The sequence below is a fragment of the Medicago truncatula genome, chromosome 5 (assembly GCF_003473485.1).
Source record: "Medicago truncatula cultivar Jemalong A17 chromosome 5, MtrunA17r5.0-ANR, whole genome shotgun sequence".
Lineage (NCBI taxonomy): Eukaryota > Viridiplantae > Streptophyta > Magnoliopsida > Fabales > Fabaceae > Medicago > Medicago truncatula.
The window spans coordinates 39,070,807-39,091,977 of record NC_053046.1 but is presented as its reverse complement, the minus strand read 5'-3'; the positions used below and the strand labels follow the sequence as shown (position 1 = coordinate 39,091,977).

The 21,171-nt window shown below is 33.5% G+C and overlaps 2 protein-coding genes across 4 annotated transcripts; one reads left to right on the top strand and one right to left on the bottom strand.

The window, feature by feature from the left end:
- Positions 1 to 432: 432 nt before the first annotated feature.
- Positions 433 to 3,768, bottom strand: LOC11423228 (uncharacterized). 3 transcript variants are annotated; one of them, XM_003617008.4, is made up of 4 exons: positions 3,483 to 3,768; positions 2,278 to 2,424; positions 2,084 to 2,160; positions 433 to 1,577 (listed from the first exon to the last, which is right to left on the bottom strand). In XM_003617008.4, the coding sequence occupies exons 2-4, from the start codon at positions 2,361 to 2,363 to the stop codon at positions 784 to 786; spliced, it is 957 nt and encodes a 318-aa protein (XP_003617056.1). In that variant the 5' UTR covers positions 2,364 to 2,424; positions 3,483 to 3,768; the 3' UTR covers positions 433 to 783. The 3 variants fall into 3 exon arrangements, with proteins under 3 accessions (XP_003617056.1, XP_013454304.1, XP_024640318.1); XM_013598850.3 differs by lacking the exons at positions 2,084 to 2,160; positions 2,278 to 2,424 and having other exon boundaries at positions 3,483 to 3,759; XM_024784550.2 differs by lacking the exons at positions 2,084 to 2,160; positions 3,483 to 3,768 and having other exon boundaries at positions 580 to 1,577; positions 2,278 to 2,415.
- An 8,300-nt stretch (positions 3,769 to 12,068) lies between these two features.
- LOC11431387 (indole-3-acetaldehyde oxidase) lies at positions 12,069 to 20,099 on the top strand. The gene is made up of 10 exons (XM_003617005.4): positions 12,069 to 12,336; positions 12,848 to 14,548; positions 14,662 to 14,921; positions 15,135 to 15,347; positions 15,471 to 15,689; positions 16,243 to 17,208; positions 17,400 to 17,495; positions 17,607 to 17,705; positions 18,136 to 18,325; positions 19,664 to 20,099. Exons 1-10 carry the CDS (start codon positions 12,183 to 12,185, stop codon positions 19,882 to 19,884), a joined length of 4,119 nt encoding a protein of 1,372 aa, XP_003617053.2. The 5' UTR covers positions 12,069 to 12,182; the 3' UTR covers positions 19,885 to 20,099.
- The last annotated feature ends 1,072 nt before the right edge of the window (positions 20,100 to 21,171 follow it).

Below are 21,171 nucleotides of genomic sequence, written 5' to 3'. Positions count from 1 at the left end.
CTAAAGAATACCTTACTTATTTGCTAGGCATTGTTTAGTCACGTTCTTTCTCCACATGCATGTAATATTGATTAAGTTTGTGCAAAGTTAAGGATTTAATTTCCAACTTCCAACTGTTCTTTGGTGAGGGTTTTGTATTATTCTTCTCAATATTATCTTTAAACAATAACAATATTCTCCCTGTTAACAAAGTTTGCAAGTCAACCTTTGAATATAGTATACTTGAATTTCTAAAGTCATTTCTATTTTACATCTTCGTGGGAATTTCAAGGATGCGTAAGTTAATATTGAGCAGTAAAAATTGATTACAGCATTTGATGAAAGAAAAAAATAAATCAAGAGAGGTAATAAGGTGATATGATCAATATCATGTTCATGCGTCATTAAATTAAATTATAAATTAAAACAAGATAGAACTATTATATACCATCATTATCTTATCTTGACTACCAAACAAGTTCTAATGGTAAGAGGTTTGAGCTACCAAACTTTGACATCTGTAAGAATAAAGAAATCGTCCGGTCTAAACCCTAAACCCTAAACTCTAAAAAAACTAACCAAACATAATTTGAACTACAATTTGAAGGTAAGTCCTGTTTCTAGGAGTTTACTTCCACAACAGTATGTATGGCATAAGTGGATACCATTTCAGGGAAAAATAACAAAAGATCAATCAATTTCAATATATTACTCTTATATCTTAAGTTGCATACACAGTTAAAAGGCACAGTAACACTACAAGCTCAACTTTTGAATTCGATTTTGAGACAACATGCTATAACTTTACCTCTTCCGTGCTTTCCTTTTTCTAGACTCTGTCTTTTGAAATTTCTTTCTAGAAACAAATTTACTCTTCGGTTTCAGTTTTAACTCAGGTGAGAATTTGTAATTTGGATCTCTCATTCGCGCTTGAATGTCCTTAAAAAACTGAATATTTAGCTGTTTAGGACCCCCTTGTCTAAGCTCTTCATACTCAGGTCCCGAAACAACGTTTTCAAATGCTCCAATTAGAATATCTAGATCACTCATAACTTCCCATGCATTTGTATACCTCCCGTCTGGACCTTTCTTTAATTTCTTCAAAGCATTCTCAACTGCAATCTTCCTTGCTTGCTTTCCTGGCGACAGCTCCTCAGGTTCTTGTTCGGCTTTCAAAAGTTCAGAGATGGTTCTGTATTTTGGCATTTCATCAAACTCGAAAATCTTATCTATGTACTTATCGCTTTTTTCATTTGGGTAAGCTTCTGTAGGAACATCGTCATCGGTGTCCATTTCATCCCCAGTCCACAATGTCTTTTCCTCGTCACTGCCGGACCAAACACTTCTTAACTCATCACTGTCATCAGCATCAACTAGATCAGCATGTTCCTTTGCTTGCTGCCTTGCTTTCCTAATATCTTTATGAAGACGACTCTTTGAATCCTTTTCTTCATCACTTTCATTCTCACTTCCTGTCCATAGAGTGTTATCTTCATCCATTTCCTTTGCCCAAGTTTTCTTAAAGTCTTCATCCCCTGGTCTTCTACTTCCAAAGAGATCATAGGGCTTGCGTGCACCACGAGCATACGATCTCAATACTGCAAGTCAAATCCATCAGCTCAGAGGAACTTACACTAGATAACACATATCAATTGTATGTATGAAGATTACAAAGGAAGCATGTTGTCTGATGATTGGATTTTTGTTTTAATAAAATCAATTTAAATAAGATCAAAGCGATACAAAATTAGGATCTTTAACTCTGGCGGTAAATCAGATCATCCAATAGAGACATGGAAATGAATAACCCTATTCCATTCATGATTCTCAGCAAAATCTTCATCAATGAAAAACATATTAAATGACGATGGAAACCAAAGGATATACATTGCTAAATCTTCCTAACCTAGTGGAAATATGTGGATGCATTTGAATTAGTTAAAAAAGATATTATAAAATGGGTTTTCTATTTTATGTTAGACCAGGAATTTTGTTCTTACACAAATTCAGCGATGAATAAAACAAACGGGTGGTTTTAATAATAACACTACCACAGCACAACAGGTTCAAGTCAAGTTAAAAAAAATTCTATCTGAAAGGTAACCTTGAAAATTCAGCAGAGAGGCATTATTACAACAATTTTGCAGTACAACTGGACCTGAATCATAAAATATTTTTGACCTGAAAGAGCAACACAGATAAGACATTTCATTGTCATTGAAAATGACCTAAAACCAACATTTCAACAAGGCAAAAATCTCCAAAGGCATGCATGACAGAATCGATAATAGTCTTAACCTTTGTGAGAGTGGTACCCTATGTGGTTTTGCAACCCTCATCAGAGACGAAGAGAGGCTATTGTAAGAGAATAATCTCCATCCCATTGGAAGAACAAGATTATCTGCCACTAACCGTTTTCCCTTAGCTCTCAACCTTTTACAACCCCTGAAGAGTAACCAATACAAACAATTTTTAAGAAAAAAAAATCCTAGGAGATCCCTGGTGCAATGTTTCAATATCAAATTAAAATAGTTAGTGCCATCTATCTGAGGTATGTTTGGATCAAAGGAGAAACATGAAATTTTTTATTTTTGACAGCAGTAATTTTTATTTAAACATTCCATTACAACATTGAGTCGGTAACCTTTTGTCAACTTAGTATAACCAATCACTTCACTTTTGTCATTTTATTTATACCTTGAGGTTCATATGCGATGTATAACTTCGTATAACTAATAATATTTTTGCTATGTCAAATGTTTTTACTAAAAGTATCCTATATTTAACGATCATCATCTATATATCTTACTATTCATAATAAGATTTGATTCACTAATAGATCTTCTGACTGATTCATGATTTGTAATCTCAAATTTACAACTACGCCGGAGAAGAGTTTATTGGACCTTTCGATGATCATGATAATCTCATCAATTGATATGAGGTAAATTTAGAGAATATTGATGCTTTTGTATCTTAGGATTTAGGATAGATAATTCCATTAACTTCTCAACTAATCAAGAAGAGACATTCTGAAGAGCAACTAGTAAGGGGAAAAAAGTGGCTGGAAAGTTAGAATGCGAAGTTGCGAACTTAGGGTTAAAGGAGTGGAAGAACAAGAGTTCAAACTCTCGTGAAGGAGTTAAAGGACCGGAATTCAAACCATTTTTATGCTATCATATGTTAGGTAAAATATAAAAAAAAAACCGGACCGGTAGCCCTGGTCGAACCACTTTGTCACTTATTGAACTGTGCGATTGAATCAGATGACTTGGTCTGAAAAATAACATCTAGGAAGCTCTGCTATAACCCAATTTGAAAAGCTCTACTGAATCAAAAACCAGACAACATAACCTAATTTCACAAACAAAATAATAAAAATTCACAAGCTCTTTTGTTTATTTTCATCTATCTAAAGCTATCAGGTAACAAATGATATAAAATGACAACAACAATGAAAAAAGCTTAAAAAATGGAGAAAACGAGATATGAAAACAAATTACCTTGTATAATTAATATGAACACAGTACAAAGGATGGGGACGGAAAAACTAAACCGAGGCGGACGAGATAACGGCTGCGGCGTGGAGTTTTAGGACATAGTGAACGAAAATGAAGTTTGTTCTTGACAGTGACAGGGACAGGAACAGGAACAGGAGCACTAATCCCCAATGTATCTAGACTATGAACATCAACTAAAATATCCCTAATCCTTCTAACACTTTTTCTTTTAATTGATGTGGATGTCAGTGCTGCGACACATTTTTAAAGTGAAGTATTCATGTAAATTTCATCAAATAAAAGATTCATCAAATAAAAGAATAAGTGTTAAAAAGAGGTGTCCATAACACCCCTCATGTCCTTAATCTATACATTGCTTGTCTATTTGGCCGTCACTACTATATAACTAAATCAGAAATGATAAACAAACACACAAATCTTGATATAAAAATGACAACAGTGGCATTTTCGTAATTCCAATAAAAATACAAGGACAAAATCATAATTTTATCTTCTTCTTTTTTAATTGATTTTAATTGTTTAGGCATCAAATTGGTGAAAAGGTGGTAATTTAAGGATTAGATTGACCATTTATCATTCATGACCTCCAACCTCAAAGGCCTACAATCATTTTTCACGGCCTCCAACCTCAAATGCCTACAACCATTCTTCACGACCTCCAACCTCAAAGGCCTTGATCATTATTCTCAAGTCTAACCTTAAAAGACATTAATAATTCTTCACGACCTCCAATCTTAAGGATCTATAAATCATTTTTCTCGACGGCCCCAAGTTTAAAGGTGTTTAAATGATCCTTCTACGACTTGAGCTCAAGGCCCCATGAAAAGAACGTCAAGGATCCATCTCTTTATTATCAAGGACATCATTCTTAGAGGTCATAGACACAACATGCTTTAATTTCAAGACTTGGTCTTGCTACCAACTAACAACAAAGTAAACCTTAAAACCCTTGAAGATACAACACACTAGCGGAGAATGAACACAAAATCGTACTCCCAAATCACATTTGGGCCCTCCCCTTGATCCAACAATTGTCCGACCATTGCCCCACAATTTCCATAGCCGATGGTATATAAATTTGGTGTAGCACACCTAAACAAGGCATACATTAGTTTAAAGAACGCATTATGAGTTTATCACACAACACTAGGTATATCAAGCATTAAATGGTCATATCTCTACAAGGTTACTCTAATTAATTTTTTGAAAAGCAAGGTTAATCTAGTTGATATTGGTAAGGATTTGATCTATGTCCCACATGCGCGGGAATGCAAAGTTCAACCTTATTAGGAGATCTGTTTATAGATGTAAATGGATATCTGTATCCACCTCGCTGGATAAATATGATATGTGTGCCTTCTTCATAGCAAAGCTGATATCCATTAAGTGAGTAATATAAAGATGACTTAATTACACTTTTGCCCCTTATTTTTTCAAAAGTTCGATTTTGGCCCCCTAACTAATTAAAATACAAAACATCCCCCTATGTATTGGATCTTTGACAGTTTTGGCCCCCAAGGCCAATTTTAACTCGGTCAACGCACACGTGGACGCCACTTGTATTTTTTTATTATTTAAAAAATTATATTTTTTATTTTTGTAATTAAAAAAATTATTTTTTTATTTTTAAAATTTAATTTAATTTTTTTTACTTTTTAAAAAATATTTATTTATTTTAAATTGCCACATCAGCGAAGACCAAGTCAAAATTGGTCTTGGGGGCCAAAACTGCCAAAGATCCAATACATAGAGGACTGTTTTGTATTTTAATTAGTTAGAGGGCCAAAATCGCAACTTTTGAAAAGATAGGGGGTCAAAAGTGCAATTAAGCCTATAAAGATTTAGAGGTATCCGTGAGTATATACAAATATCTATGGATAACATTTTTTTTATAAAAGCAAGGCAAATAACATCATCCAATGATTAATATTGTTGGAGTTGAACAATTTGAAGTCAATCAACAAACTCATTTGGCTTCAATTTTCCTTCAAAAGCAAGAATATCTTCTCGATGTAGTTGTCTTTGAATGATTGTTTTTGTGGACAAAAATTTCTCAATGATGATGAATCGCTACTAGGTCCGTTAGAGTTTAATTGTGTTGGGATCACAACAGTGCTTGTTGTGGATTCACGGATCCTTTTAGCTGCTAGATTTTTCTTCTTATTTTTTAACACATAAAATCTTCTAAGAGTTTGCTCATTATGTCTTCTTGGAGGCATTTTTAAAAGGATGAAATAGGAGTAAGTACCTTATAACTAGAATAATTATGGTAGATTGTAAATAATACACTAGGTACATTCCCATAAAAGAGCGGTGTGTCGCTATTGGACATGCTTAAATACCAAATATTTCCTAGTTAGGATTTTTCTATGCTTGCACATTCACATTACTGCAATTATCTTCTCATAAGTAAAACAATTCTTTTCTAATGCGGAAGATTATACTAATTTTAGCCACAAAGCATAGTAAGAATTATCTAATAAATAAGCACTTTTTTTATTTTGTTTAAAACAATCACAATTTTAGATCAGGGGTAATTAAGAGTATAAATTCCATAATATGAGAAATTTGTAATTTGATATTGTTAAGGGCTCAAAATGCAATCTTTAGAAAGTTGAGGGGCAAGCAAGTAAAAATACAAAAGATTAGGGGTTTAACTGTAATTTTGGTAATTTTTTGTCTAAGGATAATATGTAATTGTTGATACGTGGCAACATGTGGTTGGCTAAAACAAATGATGTGGATGGTAAGATGTGAGGTGGTGTGGCGTGGTGACATCATAATAATGACACATGTCAAAATACAAGTGGATGATGGTGTCTATTGAGTTGAATAGAGGGTGTGGATGGTATTCTTCATCGGAATGCATGTGAAGACATCCTTGTTGACGATGTGCATGGTGGAATTTGACCGTAAATTTTTGTATTGAAAGATTTTTGGACTTCTTGAACAAGATGACAATGTCTATTTCTGGGAGTTTGGACAAAGAATGAAGGTTTCAAATTTGGCTCTCCCTTGCTCAAGGGCTCCTCTATTCTAAGATAATTTTAGTCACTATTTTTCCTCACAACTCACCGAACCACTCTCTAATAAGGAGATGGAAGGAAAACAAAGACACTATCTTTAACACACCAACTCTTGATTTATTCAACTACACTGATGATCGAGTACACGTACATTTATTTATAGGTGAAGGACAACTAAAACAATTACATGCAAGAAGATAAATGTATTACATGCTACTCTTTAATGTTACTTGTCACTTTAAGCACGTGAATTTTTTTTCCATTTGTTTCACATGCAACAATGCTAAGTGTCATCTCATGCAACTAGACAATGTGTCAAATATGGGCTCTATAGTTACTTTGACTTGGATCATTATTTGGGTTACCTTAGATTATTTAAGTCTATATCAAATCTAAGCCTGATTTTTACATTGAAATTTATTGTTCAACTCACTTTTACACAAATGTATTCAAACATAAGTCCATATCACTAAGTTGAACACCTTTACTAACCTCGCAATTATGTGTGTTTTATGTGATGCTTATCACTCTATTTACAAACAACAAAATCAATTTTAATCACCAAAGAACCAAATATGCATTTAGTTTTAGATGCATAAATTATTAATGTACATAAGAATGCCGTGTGTGTCAAAGATAAACGGGTCACAACACTACAAAGGTTAATCTAATTAGGATTAAGATTTCTTCTACCAGTCCACTATGTAATGTATTATATAAGACTAATATAGGTAATGGGTGTCAGACACTCTTTAAGATCATAAATAATAAGTATTTATAAAAATGCGTGTAATTAATATATTAAAAATTGAAATATTTAATTTTTTAAAACCTAATTGTTTATTTTAAAATGTTTAAAAAGTGTCGGAGACATTTGTTAACAAGGCTTTTATTAATTGGAACCAACCCAAATTTAAACGTGGCAAAACTTTCTTCTATTATTTGTAGAAAAGTGGTATCTCTAATCTATCTCATGTTTTGAGGAACTTTCTCGATGAATACACGTTCACCACTCACCACCACATTTCTATCATATTATTATTGTTATTACTTTAAAAAATAAAAAATAAAACTTTTTCTTACAAAAATAATGAAGGAGAACCTTAGCCAGTTATAACTGAAACACAAAAATAGACGAGTTTGAAAGTTAGTGAAGTACGGAAGTGAAGAAGAGTAAGAAGAATCAAACAAATTTGGTTTTCTGTGTCAATCAATGGTGACAAGTTTGAGTTATTTTCTGTGTCAATGGTGACAAGTTTGAGTTATCCAATGTTGACCCATCACTCCCTTTGCTTGAGTTCTTGCACACTCAAACTCAGTTCAAGGGTGTTAAATTGTGGTGAAGGTATATATTCATCATATATATTTTATTAAATTACAAATAAAAACTAATCTCCGATCATAGAATGTTAAAAGGAGTTCATTAATGCTCTATTTACAACATGTTTCATTTAAATTATTAAGTTACAAATATTTCATTTTAGTTAATGAATCATGCTGATAAGTCCTCTAAAGATATTTACTAATAAAACTAAAAAAATAAAATAATTTGTATTAAAAGAACATTTTGTAGATTTTAGAACATCGACTACATACATTTTAAAATATAATTACTATATGTGATTCCTTCACTATTGTAAAAAAAATTTGTTATTCATCTGTTAATAATGATAAATAGTGTTTAGTTTTTTTTATGAAGTGTTTAAAGAGTTTGAAACTGTGTATAGTTTTTTTTTGTTTTTGGTGGTGGTCGGGGTTTGAACCCTGGACCTTACATCTTTTATGTATTGTTTATAAACTGAGCTAAATTCACGAGAATAAACACTATTTATAAACTGTGTATAATTTATTCACATATGTGTGTTATGAACAATCTCTTTTTTAACATTGCTTAACACTTACTATTCTATTGAGTGAAATTTAAGTGAGTTTTACTCTTTCCACCCTATGCCTTTCCTCACGCGCCCTATTTTTTTTTTTCAATTTTACCCCTAGTCCGGATTTTGTTTTTCGAATTGTATGTTAGAATTTTGCAAATGTTTCCGGATTTGAAAATCCGGAATAATGTTTCACCAGAATTTTTGCAATTTTAAGCTTTACAATTCGTAAAATAAAATGCGAATAAAATAAAAAACAGAAATAAAACGACACAAATATTAAAAAAAAAACTCATTTTATTAATATTTGAACAATACATTACAATAATTTTCAAGCTTTTTAAGCTTATTACGTAAGATCCTAAATCTATTTCTAATCTCGTAAGAGCCTAACCACTGCTATGTGATAGGACATATCAGTAGGTTCCCTATTGGAGGAAAACCAGAGGAGGAGGGCGGGAAGAAGAGAAGAATGCCCCTGAGGGAGGGGGGGGGGGGGGGGTGCTCAAACTTATGACCAGACATACCAAGTTAAGAACCACACTGACCCACATGACCCTCAGATGAACCGCACTTCATTGCAATGCGGTTCCATCCTTATTGACCGTTCATACAAACCCTGAAAATTTTCAACGAGACCCTTATCTATGAAAGGCCAACGTTGGAAAACGATGGTTGTAAAAGGAAGAAGAGGAGGAGAGGGTGGGAGAGGATGATGTGAGAAATGGTGGGGTTTGGAAGGATATTTATAGGGAGGGGTGGGTCAAAAACAGTTGGGAGGCCATAAATGTAGTAAAAAAACGTGGTAAAACGCGTTTTTTTGACTTGGCCACCGACAAAAATGTGTGGTGCAGACCACCGGCCATGACTGATGCATTCCGGAATATAAAATCCGGAATGCACATCTGTTTTTCGGAATATATTTTCCGGATTAATGCGATAATGGTGAACGAGAGAAAAGTTGGCACTTCCTGTAGGGCTAAGGGCATTCCAGAATGTAAAATTCGGAAAGCTTAAGCATTGGATTCTTTTGAAAGAGAGCCATTAATGTGGGTTTGGACGGTTACAACCACTAACATGTTTTCATTGACTATAGTAATGACCTAAGACTTGTTTTAAGCTATAAATAGGCTTCCATCTTCAACAAATACCTTCATTCTTCACTTCACATCTTTTCTTCCATTTTCTTCAAATGTTTTTAGTTTTTTAGGGGTGTTGGAGGTGTCATGGTCATTGTTGACCGTTCATATGAACCCTGCAATAACATTGCAACTTGTGTGGGGTTCATATAACGGTCAACTGAGACCTTTGACATCAAAGAAATACACAAAAAAGCACATACCATCTGGTCCGGATTTAATTTTTTTTCAGAAATCACTAACAATCTGGTCCGCATTATATAATCCGGACCATGGTTATTTTTGAAAATTTTGCAGGGCGCGCGAGAAGGCAATAGGGTGGAAAAAGTAATAGTCAATTTATGTGGTCCATATTTTAGAAATGGATTCCATATCAAAATAGGGAGACCCATAGGAATTTCCCAAATGAATGTTAGAGAGACCATGGTAAAAAGAGAATATTTCAGTATTACTTTTTGTACACATATAAGACTATGAAACAAGGATTTCATAGGTAACCATTAGAGGACAAAATAATATCGGTAAGCAATCTTTGATGTTTATAATGAAATTCCATTTGTCTCAAATGCAACAAGGTTAAGTGTCATCTCATACAACTAAATAAGGTGTCAAGTATCGGCCCTATAGTTGCTTTGACTTAGATCATTATTTAGGTTAGCTTAGATTATTTAAGTCTATATCAAATTTGAGTATGATTTTTACATTGAAATGTATTGTTCAACTCACTTTTACGTAAATGTATTCAAATATAAGTTGATATTGCAAAGCTTAACACCTTCATTAGATTTGAACTTAGAACCTTGCAGCTATGTGTACCAAAGAACAAAATATGCATTTAGTTTTAGAGGCATAAATTAATGTACATAAGAATGTCGCGTATGTCAAGGATAAAATTATCATAGCACTACAAGGTTAATCTAAGACCATCTACAATGGTGAAAAACATTCAACAACGTTCAACACCCATTTTTTCAATTCCCAACACTCCACATCATTTTTTCTCTTATTCAACGCTCATTCAACTTTTACCATTTCCAATAGTTTTTCATTCAACACTCTTCCCCACCACTTTTTATTTCATATTCTTATATAATTTTATATTTTTGTTTTTTTACATAAAATTACAATTATCGATTATAATTAAATTAAAATAATAAACACTTAACAATTTTTTTTTAGTTATTTTGGAAAAACAAAATTTATTTAAATAATTTATTTTCACTAAAAAAAATTAAAATTTCAAAAGAAAAGATAATAACAAAATTAAGATAGTGAAAAATTTGGTTTTTTTTTTGTGTCCAAATCAAATTAACCAAGTCTCTATTTATAGATAAAAAAAAAATTTAAAAAAAATTATTTTACAATCAAATAATTGAGTTCAAATTATTAAGATGATAAAAATTCAGATAACCAATCAGAAGATTACACATGTCACCCACTTTATCCACAAAATAATTCTCTCTCCAAGTTCAACAATGTTGAACTCATTCAACTCCTCTCTCCTCCTCTCTCCTCCACATCATTTTTCTCTTATTTTCAACACCCCCTTCTAATGGTTCAACATGTTAAACTTGACTTTCAAATATCCCATTACACTTGGTTTAATTAGGATTAGGATAGGATGGGATTTCTTCTACCAGTCCGCAACATATGTATTATGTAAGACTAGGAGGTAAGTTTTATCATGAGTAAGTTTTTTTATTAGATGGAACCAACCTAATTTTAAACGTGGACAAAACTTTTCTTCTACTCCCTCCGTCCCAAATTGTATGTCGCTTTAGGGAATTTTTTTTGTCCCAAATTATATGTCGCTTTACAATACCAATGCAACATTAATGTTACTTTTCCTATTATAACCTTAGTTATTTATTATTCTCTTCTTTCAATTCTTTCATTTATCTTTCCCATATTATTTATTAAGGACAATTTTGTAAAACAACTCAAAATATCTCTTTTCCACACAATATTAATTGCATTTCTTAATATGTGTGAAATGCCTAAAACGTCATACAATTTGGGACGGGGGGAGTATTATTATTACTATTCACTAACTTTTTATAAGAGTGTTATGGATTCTTTTTTCAATCTTCTCACATTCACTTTTTTATTGAATAAAATTCATAGAATATAATACTTTAAAAATGAATTTTACATAAAATGATGAGACCCACTTAAAAATTTAGATAGCACGTGTGTACCATGTGGCACACATTTTGAAAAACATATATCAAATAAAATATTTATAAAGTAACATTGGTATGTGGCACACTCTTATTTCTCCACCATGAGAGTGAGTGGTAGTAAAAAAAGAGAATATTCCTAGAATTAATTTTTATACACATAAAATAAAACTATGAAACATGGATTTCATGGGTAACCATTAGAGGACAAAATAGTGGACGTAAGCAATCTTTAAGATTTTCTTTTTGACAAACTCACTAACTCATTGTGTTGAAAATGAAACTTAGTGACACTGATAATGATATTTGATATAAGAATGATACTTTGTTCACCTCACCACCACATTTCTAAAATATAATTTTTTATAAGATAAAATATTATCATTTTCTTTATAAGATTGAAATTTTACAAACAGATAAGAGTTTGAAGTTGTATTTGTCTGAAAATCATAAGTGAAGTATGGACTTGAAGAAGAGTGAGAATCAAACAAGTTTGATTTTCTGTGTCAATGGTGAAAAGTTTGAGTTATCCAAAGTTGATCCTTCAACCACTTTGCTTGAGTTTTTGCGTACTCAAACTCAATTCAAGAGTGTTAAACTCGGTTGTGGTGAAGGTATATATATTGAATTTTTCTGCCTTCTTTGGATTTGGTTTCTGATACTTTAATTTCAAGAAGCTTGATAGTACAGACTTGATAATTATTTTTTATTTCTTTGTTTGACTTTGTATTGTTTTTTTGAAGTTTCAGCAATTTCGATACTGATTCTAATGATAATGAATTATTCTTTCTTTATGTTTCAGTATGATTAATATAAATACTTTTTATGATTCTGTAAGTTGAGTTGGTGAAATAAACAAATCAGAAGCAAAGATATATACAAGAGTTAAATATTGAAACTCTGATTACTCTAATCATAGTTTAAGGCCTAAGGAATGTTTATATACATATCCTATGATCCTTCAACTCTTATCAATAATTTTTTTGTTCATATTTTAAAGAAGAAATTGAATCTCTTTCACCACAAGATTTCAGAAAAGAATTAGAATGTAATTGCTAAACTCGTGATAGTCCTCAATTTTCTTTTCAACTCTGGAAATTCATGCTTTGGGATGGTTGGTTGCAGGTGGTTGTGGAGCTTGTGTAGTTTTAATCTCCAAATATGATCCGTTGCTCGACAGAGTCGAGGATTTTACCGCAAGCTCTTGTCTCACACTACTTTGCAGCATACATGGATGTTCAGTAACAACAAGTGAAGGCATTGGAAACAGCAAAAAAGGGTTCCATTCAATTCATGAAAGGTTTGCAGGATTCCATGCTTCTCAATGTGGTTTTTGTACTCCCGGAATGTCTGTTTCCCTATTCGGTGCTCTTGTCAATGCTGACAAGAGCAATTTTCCTGACCCACCACCTGGTGTCTCAAAAATCACCGTTTCCAAGGCTGAAAAATCTATTGCAGGGAATCTTTGTCGCTGTACTGGTTACCGACCGATTGCTGATGCCTGCAAAAGTTTTGCAGCTGATGTCGATATGGAGGATCTTGGTTTGAACTCTTTCTGGAAAAAGGGAGAGAGCAAAGAATCAAAGCTTAATAAGTTGCCTCGATATGATCGTGATCACAAGAATATCGAGTTTCCTATGTTTTTGAAGGAAGTCAAACATGATTTGTTTATAGCTTCTGAGAAACACAGTTGGAATAAACCTACTAGTTTAGAGGAGCTTCAAAGTTTATTGGAATTAAACCATGCCAATGAAACCAAGATAAAAGTTGTTGTTAAGAATACTGGTATGGGATATTACAAAGATAAACAAGGCTATGATAAGTATATTGATATAAGTGGAATTTCTGAGCTATCAAAAATCAAAACGGATCAATCAGGGATTGAAATTGGAGCAGCGGTGAGTATATCTAAAGCAATTGAAGCATTACAGAAAGAAAGCAAGAGTGATTTTATCTCTGATTTTGTGATGATACTTGAAAAGATTGCTGATCATATGAGCAAAGTTGCGACAGGTTTTATTCGGAACACGGCTAGTGTAGGTGGCAATCTCGTGATGGCGCAAAAGAATAAGTTTCCTTCGGATATAGTTACTATACTTCTTGCTGTGGATTCAATGGTTCACATAATGACTGGTGCAAAATTTGAATGGCTTGCATTGGAGGAGTTTCTTCAGAGACCACCGTTAAGTTTTGAAAGTGTGCTTTTAAGCATTAAGATTCCTAGTACAGAACTCTATAAAAGCGAATCTTCGGAGACAAGAAGTAGTAGATTCCTCTTTGAAACCTACCGTGCTTCTCCTCGACCGCTTGGAAACGCGCTTTCTTACTTAAATGCTGCTTTCCTTGTTCAGGTGTCGCCTTGCAAGGATACTGATGGAACCATGATAGATACTTGTAGGTTGTCTTTTGGTGGTTTTAGGAATAAACATGCAATCAGAGCTAAACATGTTGAGCAGTTCTTATCAGGAAAGTTATTAAGTGTTAGCAACCTGTATGAAGCTATCAACTTGCTTACGGATACTGCCGCTATTACACCTCAAGATGAAACTTCGACACATGGTTACCTTTCGAGTTTAGCAGTTGGTTTTATTTTTCAGTTCTTTAATTCAATGATTGAAAGTCCTGCAAGGATAAGCAATGGTTATTTAAATGGATATACTCATTTGCCTTTGGCCGAGGCTTCTAACATAAAAGATCAGAAGCAGATTAAGCATAACAAATTTTCTACTTTATTATCGTCCGGGAAGCAAGTCCTTGAAGCAGGCACTGAGTATAATCCAATTGGTGAGCCAATCACGAAATCTGGCGCTGCACTACAAGCTTCAGGTTTGTTTCAAATCAAGTGTTGAATTAGATGCTGTTGACAGATTCCTGTTAATTATTTCTTTTACATATTATTCCTGTTAACATGTCCATATTTCTGAATAAATCACATATAGGCGAGGCTGTATATGTGGATGACATTCCATCACCAACAAATTGCCTACATGGAGCATATATTTATAGTGAAAAACCATTGGCAAAGATAACAAGTATAAAACTTGGGCATGAATTGGAACTTGATGCAGTGAGGGACATCCTTACAAGTAAAGACATTCCCGATGGTGGGGAGAATCTTGGAGCAAAGTCTAGTTTCGGTACAGAACCTTTATTTGCCGAAGAGATTGCTAGATGTGTTGGCGAACGTCTTGCATTTGTGGTGAGTTCTTAAATCCCGTATTTTTATCCAAAATGAACTATCTTCTGTGTTGAAAATATTTCTGATATATCTCAAAGTTGTAATTAGATCACAAGCAGTGATTCTTTTATATAGACTGTTCTAATCTAAACCTGACGAGCCTGATTAATAGGCCGAATAAAAATATTAAAAAATATTTACAACTTCCATTTTGTCTTTGAATGGCTTCTTTAGGTTGCAGATACTCAGAAACTTGCAGATATGGCTGCAAACTCCTCTGTTGTTGATTACAGTCTTGAAAATCTTGAACCACCTATCCTAAGTGTTGAAGCTGCTGTTGAAAGATCTAGTTTTTTTGAAGTTCCTCCATTTTTACGGCCAAAAAATCAAATTGGTGATGTATCAAAAGGAATGGCTGAAGCAGATCACAAGATTGTTTCTGCTGAGGTACACACGCAGAATAAGTTTGTTTGTAGTTCTTGATATAATGTTTAAATTAGCTTATGAATAATGAATGTTGTTTTTATTTATAAAATATATTCACCGTCATCATCTATCAATGAAACTCAGATAAAACTTGGATCTCAATACTATTTCTATATGGAGACACATACCGCGCTCGCTGTACCCGATGAAGACAATTGCATAACTGTTTACTTGTCAAGTCAAAGCCCTGAGTTTGCACATTCTACTATAGCAAGATGCCTTGGCATTCCTGAAAATAATGTTAGAGTAATTACAAGAAGGGTTGGAGGTGGTTTTGGAGGAAAGGGCATGAAAGCAATAGCTGTAAGTTTTCACTTCTTTTTTATAAATTTTATTCTTTATTATAAAAGTTCTATCAGTTTTTTAGTATGACTTGATTCTCTAAAGGTGGATTTTGAACGAATTGTTTGTGTAAAATCGATTCTCGCTGAAAGTCAGTTGAAGGTAGAGTGGTTTATGTTTGGATTCATTCATATAAAAGTGAGTTAAACAATAAATTTGAGGCTAAAAATTCATTCTAGGAGCAAAAACTCTAAATTCTAGCTTCAAGTTAGAATAAGTTCTTGAAGAAAAAACAATTCTATTCCAGAACAACTGAACATGTAAAAATCAAATCTGTACCGCTAAAATAAATTTTGCCCGATCTAACTGTGGAACCAATTATACACTAAGAAATCAATTGCTTCTTCATAGTACTTTGTTGGGATTCTCCATCATATTTTTGTGTAGCGTGTTATTTACTTACCAACATGAAATATTTTTATCCTTTGTCATTTTTGTTTTCTTCTTGTTTTAAAGTATATCACATGCTTTAACCTCTCCCTTTTGTGTGCGTGACATGTCATGTCATTTGCAGGGTGCTGTATCCTGTGCACTCGCAGCACAAAAATTACAGCGAGCTGTCAGAATGTATCTTAATCGAAAGACAGATATGATAATGGCCGGAGGAAGACATCCAATGAAGATAACATACAGTGTTGGATTTAAGAATAATGGAAAGATTACTGCATTAGACCTTGAGATATTGGTCAATGCTGGGATTTATCCTGATGTTAGCGCAATAATGCCACGCAAAATAGCTGGTGCGCTTAAAAAGTATGACTGGGGTGCACTCTCTTTAGATATAAAGTTATGCAGAACAAATCATCCTAGTAGATCTGCACTGAGGGGGCCAGGTGACACGCAGGGATCATTCATCGCTGAAGGTATAATAGAAAATGTTGCAGCTACACTTTCGATGGAAGTGGATTCTGTTAGAAGCATTAATCTTCACACCTACACAAGTCTAAAGAAATTCTATGATGATTCTTGTGGTGAACCACTTGAATATACCATGCCTTTAATATGGAACAAGTTAGCTGTTTCTGCAAACTATGAACCGAGAGTAGACAAAGTGAAAGAGTTTAACAGACTTAACATTTGGAAGAAAAAGGGAATATCTCGAATACCGGTGTTGTTTGAGCTTAGTCTAAGACCAACTCCAGGAAAAGTTAGTATTTTATCCGATGGTTCTGTTGTTGTTGAAGTCGGAGGAATAGAAATGGGTCAGGGTTTATGGACAAAGGTGAAACAAATGGCTGCGTTCGCGCTTGGTACAATTCAGTGTAATGGAACTGAAAGCCTTTTGGATAAAGTGAGGGTTGTACAATCTGATACCTTGAGTATGATTCAAGGTGGATTAACCGCCGGGAGCACTACATCAGAAGCAAGTTGTGCAGCAGTTAGGCTTAGCTGCAATACCTTGGTTGAAAGACTACAACCTATCAAGAAGCAGCTCCAAGAGAAAAAGAGTTCTATCAAGTGGGAGGATCTTATTCTTCAGGTAACTAGTGTAAAATAAAAATGCTCTAGCCCTACTTTGAACAAGTTCCATGAGGAACAATTTGGATAATACAATTTCTTTTTTTTATTATTTTGAGAAAATTAAATATGATCAACTAATTTTCTTAAGAGGTGCGAGATAATCTGTTGATATCTTTATGCAACTTTATATGACAGTTCATTAATGTACAGGCATACATGCAAGCTGTGAATTTATCAGATTCTTCATATTTTGTGCCCGGTAGTAATTCCGTTAAGTACATCAATTATGGCGCTGCAGTTAGTGAGGTGAGTTTGTTTCTTATGCATAATATCTCGAATCACACAAGCCATATTACTGAAGTAAATGAACCAAATTATCATATAATGCTACACTAAATAATGGAAATTGCTTTTCAGGTGGAAATAGATCTTCTGACAGGAGAAACCAGATTTTTGCAAACAGATATTATTTATGACTGTGGACAAAGTCTCAACCCTGCTGTGGATTTAGGACAGGTAATGCACACATACGTATTGTAAATCCCTATGTAGCATCGACAGTTTAAATTGAAGGTGCGTCCAATGTTCGACACAAATGTGATTACGTTCAATCACTTTAATTTTGTTAAATTTTTACCAGTCTATATGTCAGTGTAGTATTCGGTTTTTGCTTTTGTGTAAATGCTTCGTCAGTGAGGCCTTTTATGCAAGGCTGACTAAGGCACAACATGTCTAACTGAAAACCTAATTTGATATCATAACTATATTAAAAATCGACTCCACGATGATTTCTGTTATATGTTTATTTACATTTTCTTGTTTAGTTGCAAAATAATTGAGTTTTTTTTTTTTTAAAGTAAAATAAAATTGTGAAATGCAGAAAGAATGGAATGCTTTGGTTTGTTTTCATGATATCCTTTGGTAATCATATAATTGCATCTTGCAGATTGAAGGAGCTTTCATACAGGGGTTAGGATTTTTCATGCTTGAAGAGTATGAAACAAACCTTGATGGTTTGGTTTTGCAAGATGGAACATGGAACTACAAAATCCCAACAATAGACACTATTCCTCATCAGTTCAATGTTGAAATCCTCAACAGTGAGCATCACCAACGTAGAGTTCTCTCCTCAAAGGGTATGACCAAAAACTTCTCCAAAATTGAAGTATTAAAATATTGTCTACAATTTTGTTTTTCCCCTTATAATGCATGTATCTTATGCTTGAAAGTTGAAACATGGAATTTTGTGAGCTTAACAATTTAGCTAACTGTTATCAGAATAAACCTACTTGAAAGCATTCTTCTAACTGTTCATCCAAAAAAACTAGGTGGACCGTCATAGAATCTTTGCTGAACATAGAGAAAACTGAAAGTCCTTGGGCCATCCTTATTCCGATCAGCCCATCTCCCCGTACTCGGGTCGTCTCCTTTGGTACTCGACTAGGCCCAATGATGCATGATCCGAACAAGACCCGAGTACGATATTAGGCCTGCGAGGGACATGACTTAACCTAATTGTGGGACCTTAATGATGTGTGATCCCCGCCGGATTTCAGGAAGCCGCATCTACCTTATGAAGGGACAATGGCCAAGGAAAAACCAAGTCATTCATTCGACCTAAACCCTAAACACGTCGACCTCTAGCACGACATACTGCCGGCCAACTGCCGGCCAAGGTCACTAAAGTTCCACCCTGGGACATTATGGATTATTAAGAAAAAATCTGATGTTTTATCTCCATAACAGTAACTTTAAAATAAACTGCTTGACAAAAGAAAACAAAAATAAATTGTTTGGATAAACCACTTAATTAAGTGCTTATAGCATGATCCTTATCACATAAGTACTTATGCAACTATGCAAGTTCTTTTTATTAAAAAAAAATTAAAATAAAGTCAAATTGTTTTCATATTCTGTATATATCAATGATTAAATACACATGAATAGAAAGACAAACGGGTAACAAGTTGCACCGCTAGGCCTTTTTTGATAGCAAAATCAATCCTCTTAAACACAACATTCATAGACCTAGAAGTCATGACATTGTTCTGCATGACCCTTTGAACTCTATGTAGAAGGTCAACAACCTCTGGTGCTAGGAAGCCAAAAGTGTCAAAAGCAAATGGTATAAAAACATGTTGATTGTCAGAACACGCTTTCTCATGTTTGGCCACTTTGCTTGACGCAACTTTTAGAGCTGTCTGTCCTACCGTAAAAGCCCCAACCACTTTTTCATATCATACATAAGTTGTTTTCATAAGCTATATATCTTGGAAAGCTTGTGAAATTAAGTTGAAAAAAAGCTTATGAACATAAAATGTTTCTGTAAACTCTCTCAGACAGATTGATAAGCTATCTTAGAATAATTGACTGTTGCAGCATGTATGTTAATTTTGACTTTTAATCAGATTGAGAAAGCTGAAGTTATTATGTTGGTTTAAAATCATGCATGAATATTTGTTGCTTGCATGCAGCATCTGGTGAGCCACCCTTGCTTCTAGCAGCTTCAGTTCACTGTGCCACAAGATCAGCCGTCAAAGAAGCCAGGAAACAGCTCTTATCATGGAGCAACTCAGATGATGGATCAGATTCAGCATTTCAGTTGGGGGTCCCTGCAACCATGCCTGTAGTAAAGGAAGTCATTGGACTAGACATTGTACAAAGATACTTGAAATGGAAAATGGACAACAAGTAAAGGAACTCAATCATACATCATTATTATGTAAATGAAAGCTTTCAATAATTCAATGTCAATGCATTATTTGTGACACTTGTATAAAGTTATCATTAAATGAATTTCATCTGAATCTTGTAAAAAAGGCAGGCCTATTTGTGGCATTCAATAATTGATGTATAGGAAAGGCTGTATGGAATGGAAAATATTTTTGATATATTTCAAAGTTCTAATTAGAGTATATTATACACTAATCCGTTTAAATAGATTGTTCTAAACTTAACAGGCCTGATTAATGGAAGAAAAGATTAAGCACAACAATTGGAGTTTTCCACAGCTAACATCAAAAGGGCTTGTGTATGAATGATAGAAATTACTGAATATGAACTAACAAAGATGATGAAGCATGCTTTGAATCACAACACTATGCGTATTCCGTGTCCGACATGTGTTGGGGTCCAACATGACATCACGCAAAGTGGTTACTTTCAATTAATTTGTTTTTTAAATTGTTAGTATTGTTATTGTCTTGTGTCTTTGTTTATGTCGGTGCTTCATAGAAAAAAATATAGTTTTAAGGGTTAATGGTGTTTTAACCCCTGTAATTTTTTTTTTTTTGGAATACCCCTAATAGGTCATAAAAAAACGACACTTTTTTTCGTTTTTTTATGACCTATTAGGGGGTATTCAAAAAAAAAATTACAGGGGGTAAATCAAAAAAAATATTTTACAGGGGATAAAACACCATTAACCCTAGTTTTAATGTTTTGAACCAAGGAGATTGCATAGCTATTACCAGATATTCTTCCATGGTCACAAGACCAAATCAATAATGTTTTTTTTTTGTTACCAAATCAATAATATTTGGACACACACACATAAAAAGATTCTCATCAAAATATTCAATCATCTTTTTTTATCAATTTCCTCCTTATTATTAAAAATATATTTTTTTATGTGTGTGTGACCAAATACTTTTTCTTTGGTCCTCTGATCATATTAGAATTTCTCTAGCTATTACTAGAAATTTTTTAAATGATAAGTTATAACGATTCTTAAGGTCAACCATTGCCTAATATGGACCTCCATTTAAAAGGACCACATATGAACCTCATTAAATTACCGTCTATAAAGGGTACCAACTTTGTGGATCCGGTTTCCATCTTCTTCTTTGTTGACAAAAGGTCTGATTTCTATCTTGCATATCCAAAATTCATTATTTTTTTTTCTCCAGTTGCATAAATAGCTTTCCGAATAACAAATAAATTTGAGGTTTTGGGCAATTTAAAATGTACAGGAAACTTTTCT

Bases quoted from the DNA above. Each gene is read 5' to 3' on its own strand.
- LOC11423228 (XM_003617008.4), bottom strand. From the start codon at position 2,363: ATGGGATGGAGATTATTCTCTTACAATAGCCTCTCTTCGTCTCTGATG. The intron at 2,161-2,277 runs GTTAAGACTATT...TTGCTCTTTCAG, and splicing joins AGGGTACCACTCTCACAAAG to GTCAAAAATATTTTATGATT. The intron at 1,578-2,083 runs GTTACCTTTCAG...TTTGACTTGCAG, and splicing joins CTCTCTGCTGAATTTTCAAG to TATTGAGATCGTATGCTCGT.
- LOC11431387 (XM_003617005.4), top strand. From the start codon at position 12,183: ATGGACTTGAAGAAGAGTGAGAATCAAACAAGTTTGATTTTCTGTGTC. The intron at 15,348-15,470 runs GTACACACGCAG...AATGAAACTCAG, and splicing joins ACAAGATTGTTTCTGCTGAG to ATAAAACTTGGATCTCAATA. The intron at 17,209-17,399 runs GTAACTAGTGTA...ATTAATGTACAG, and splicing joins GGGAGGATCTTATTCTTCAG to GCATACATGCAAGCTGTGAA.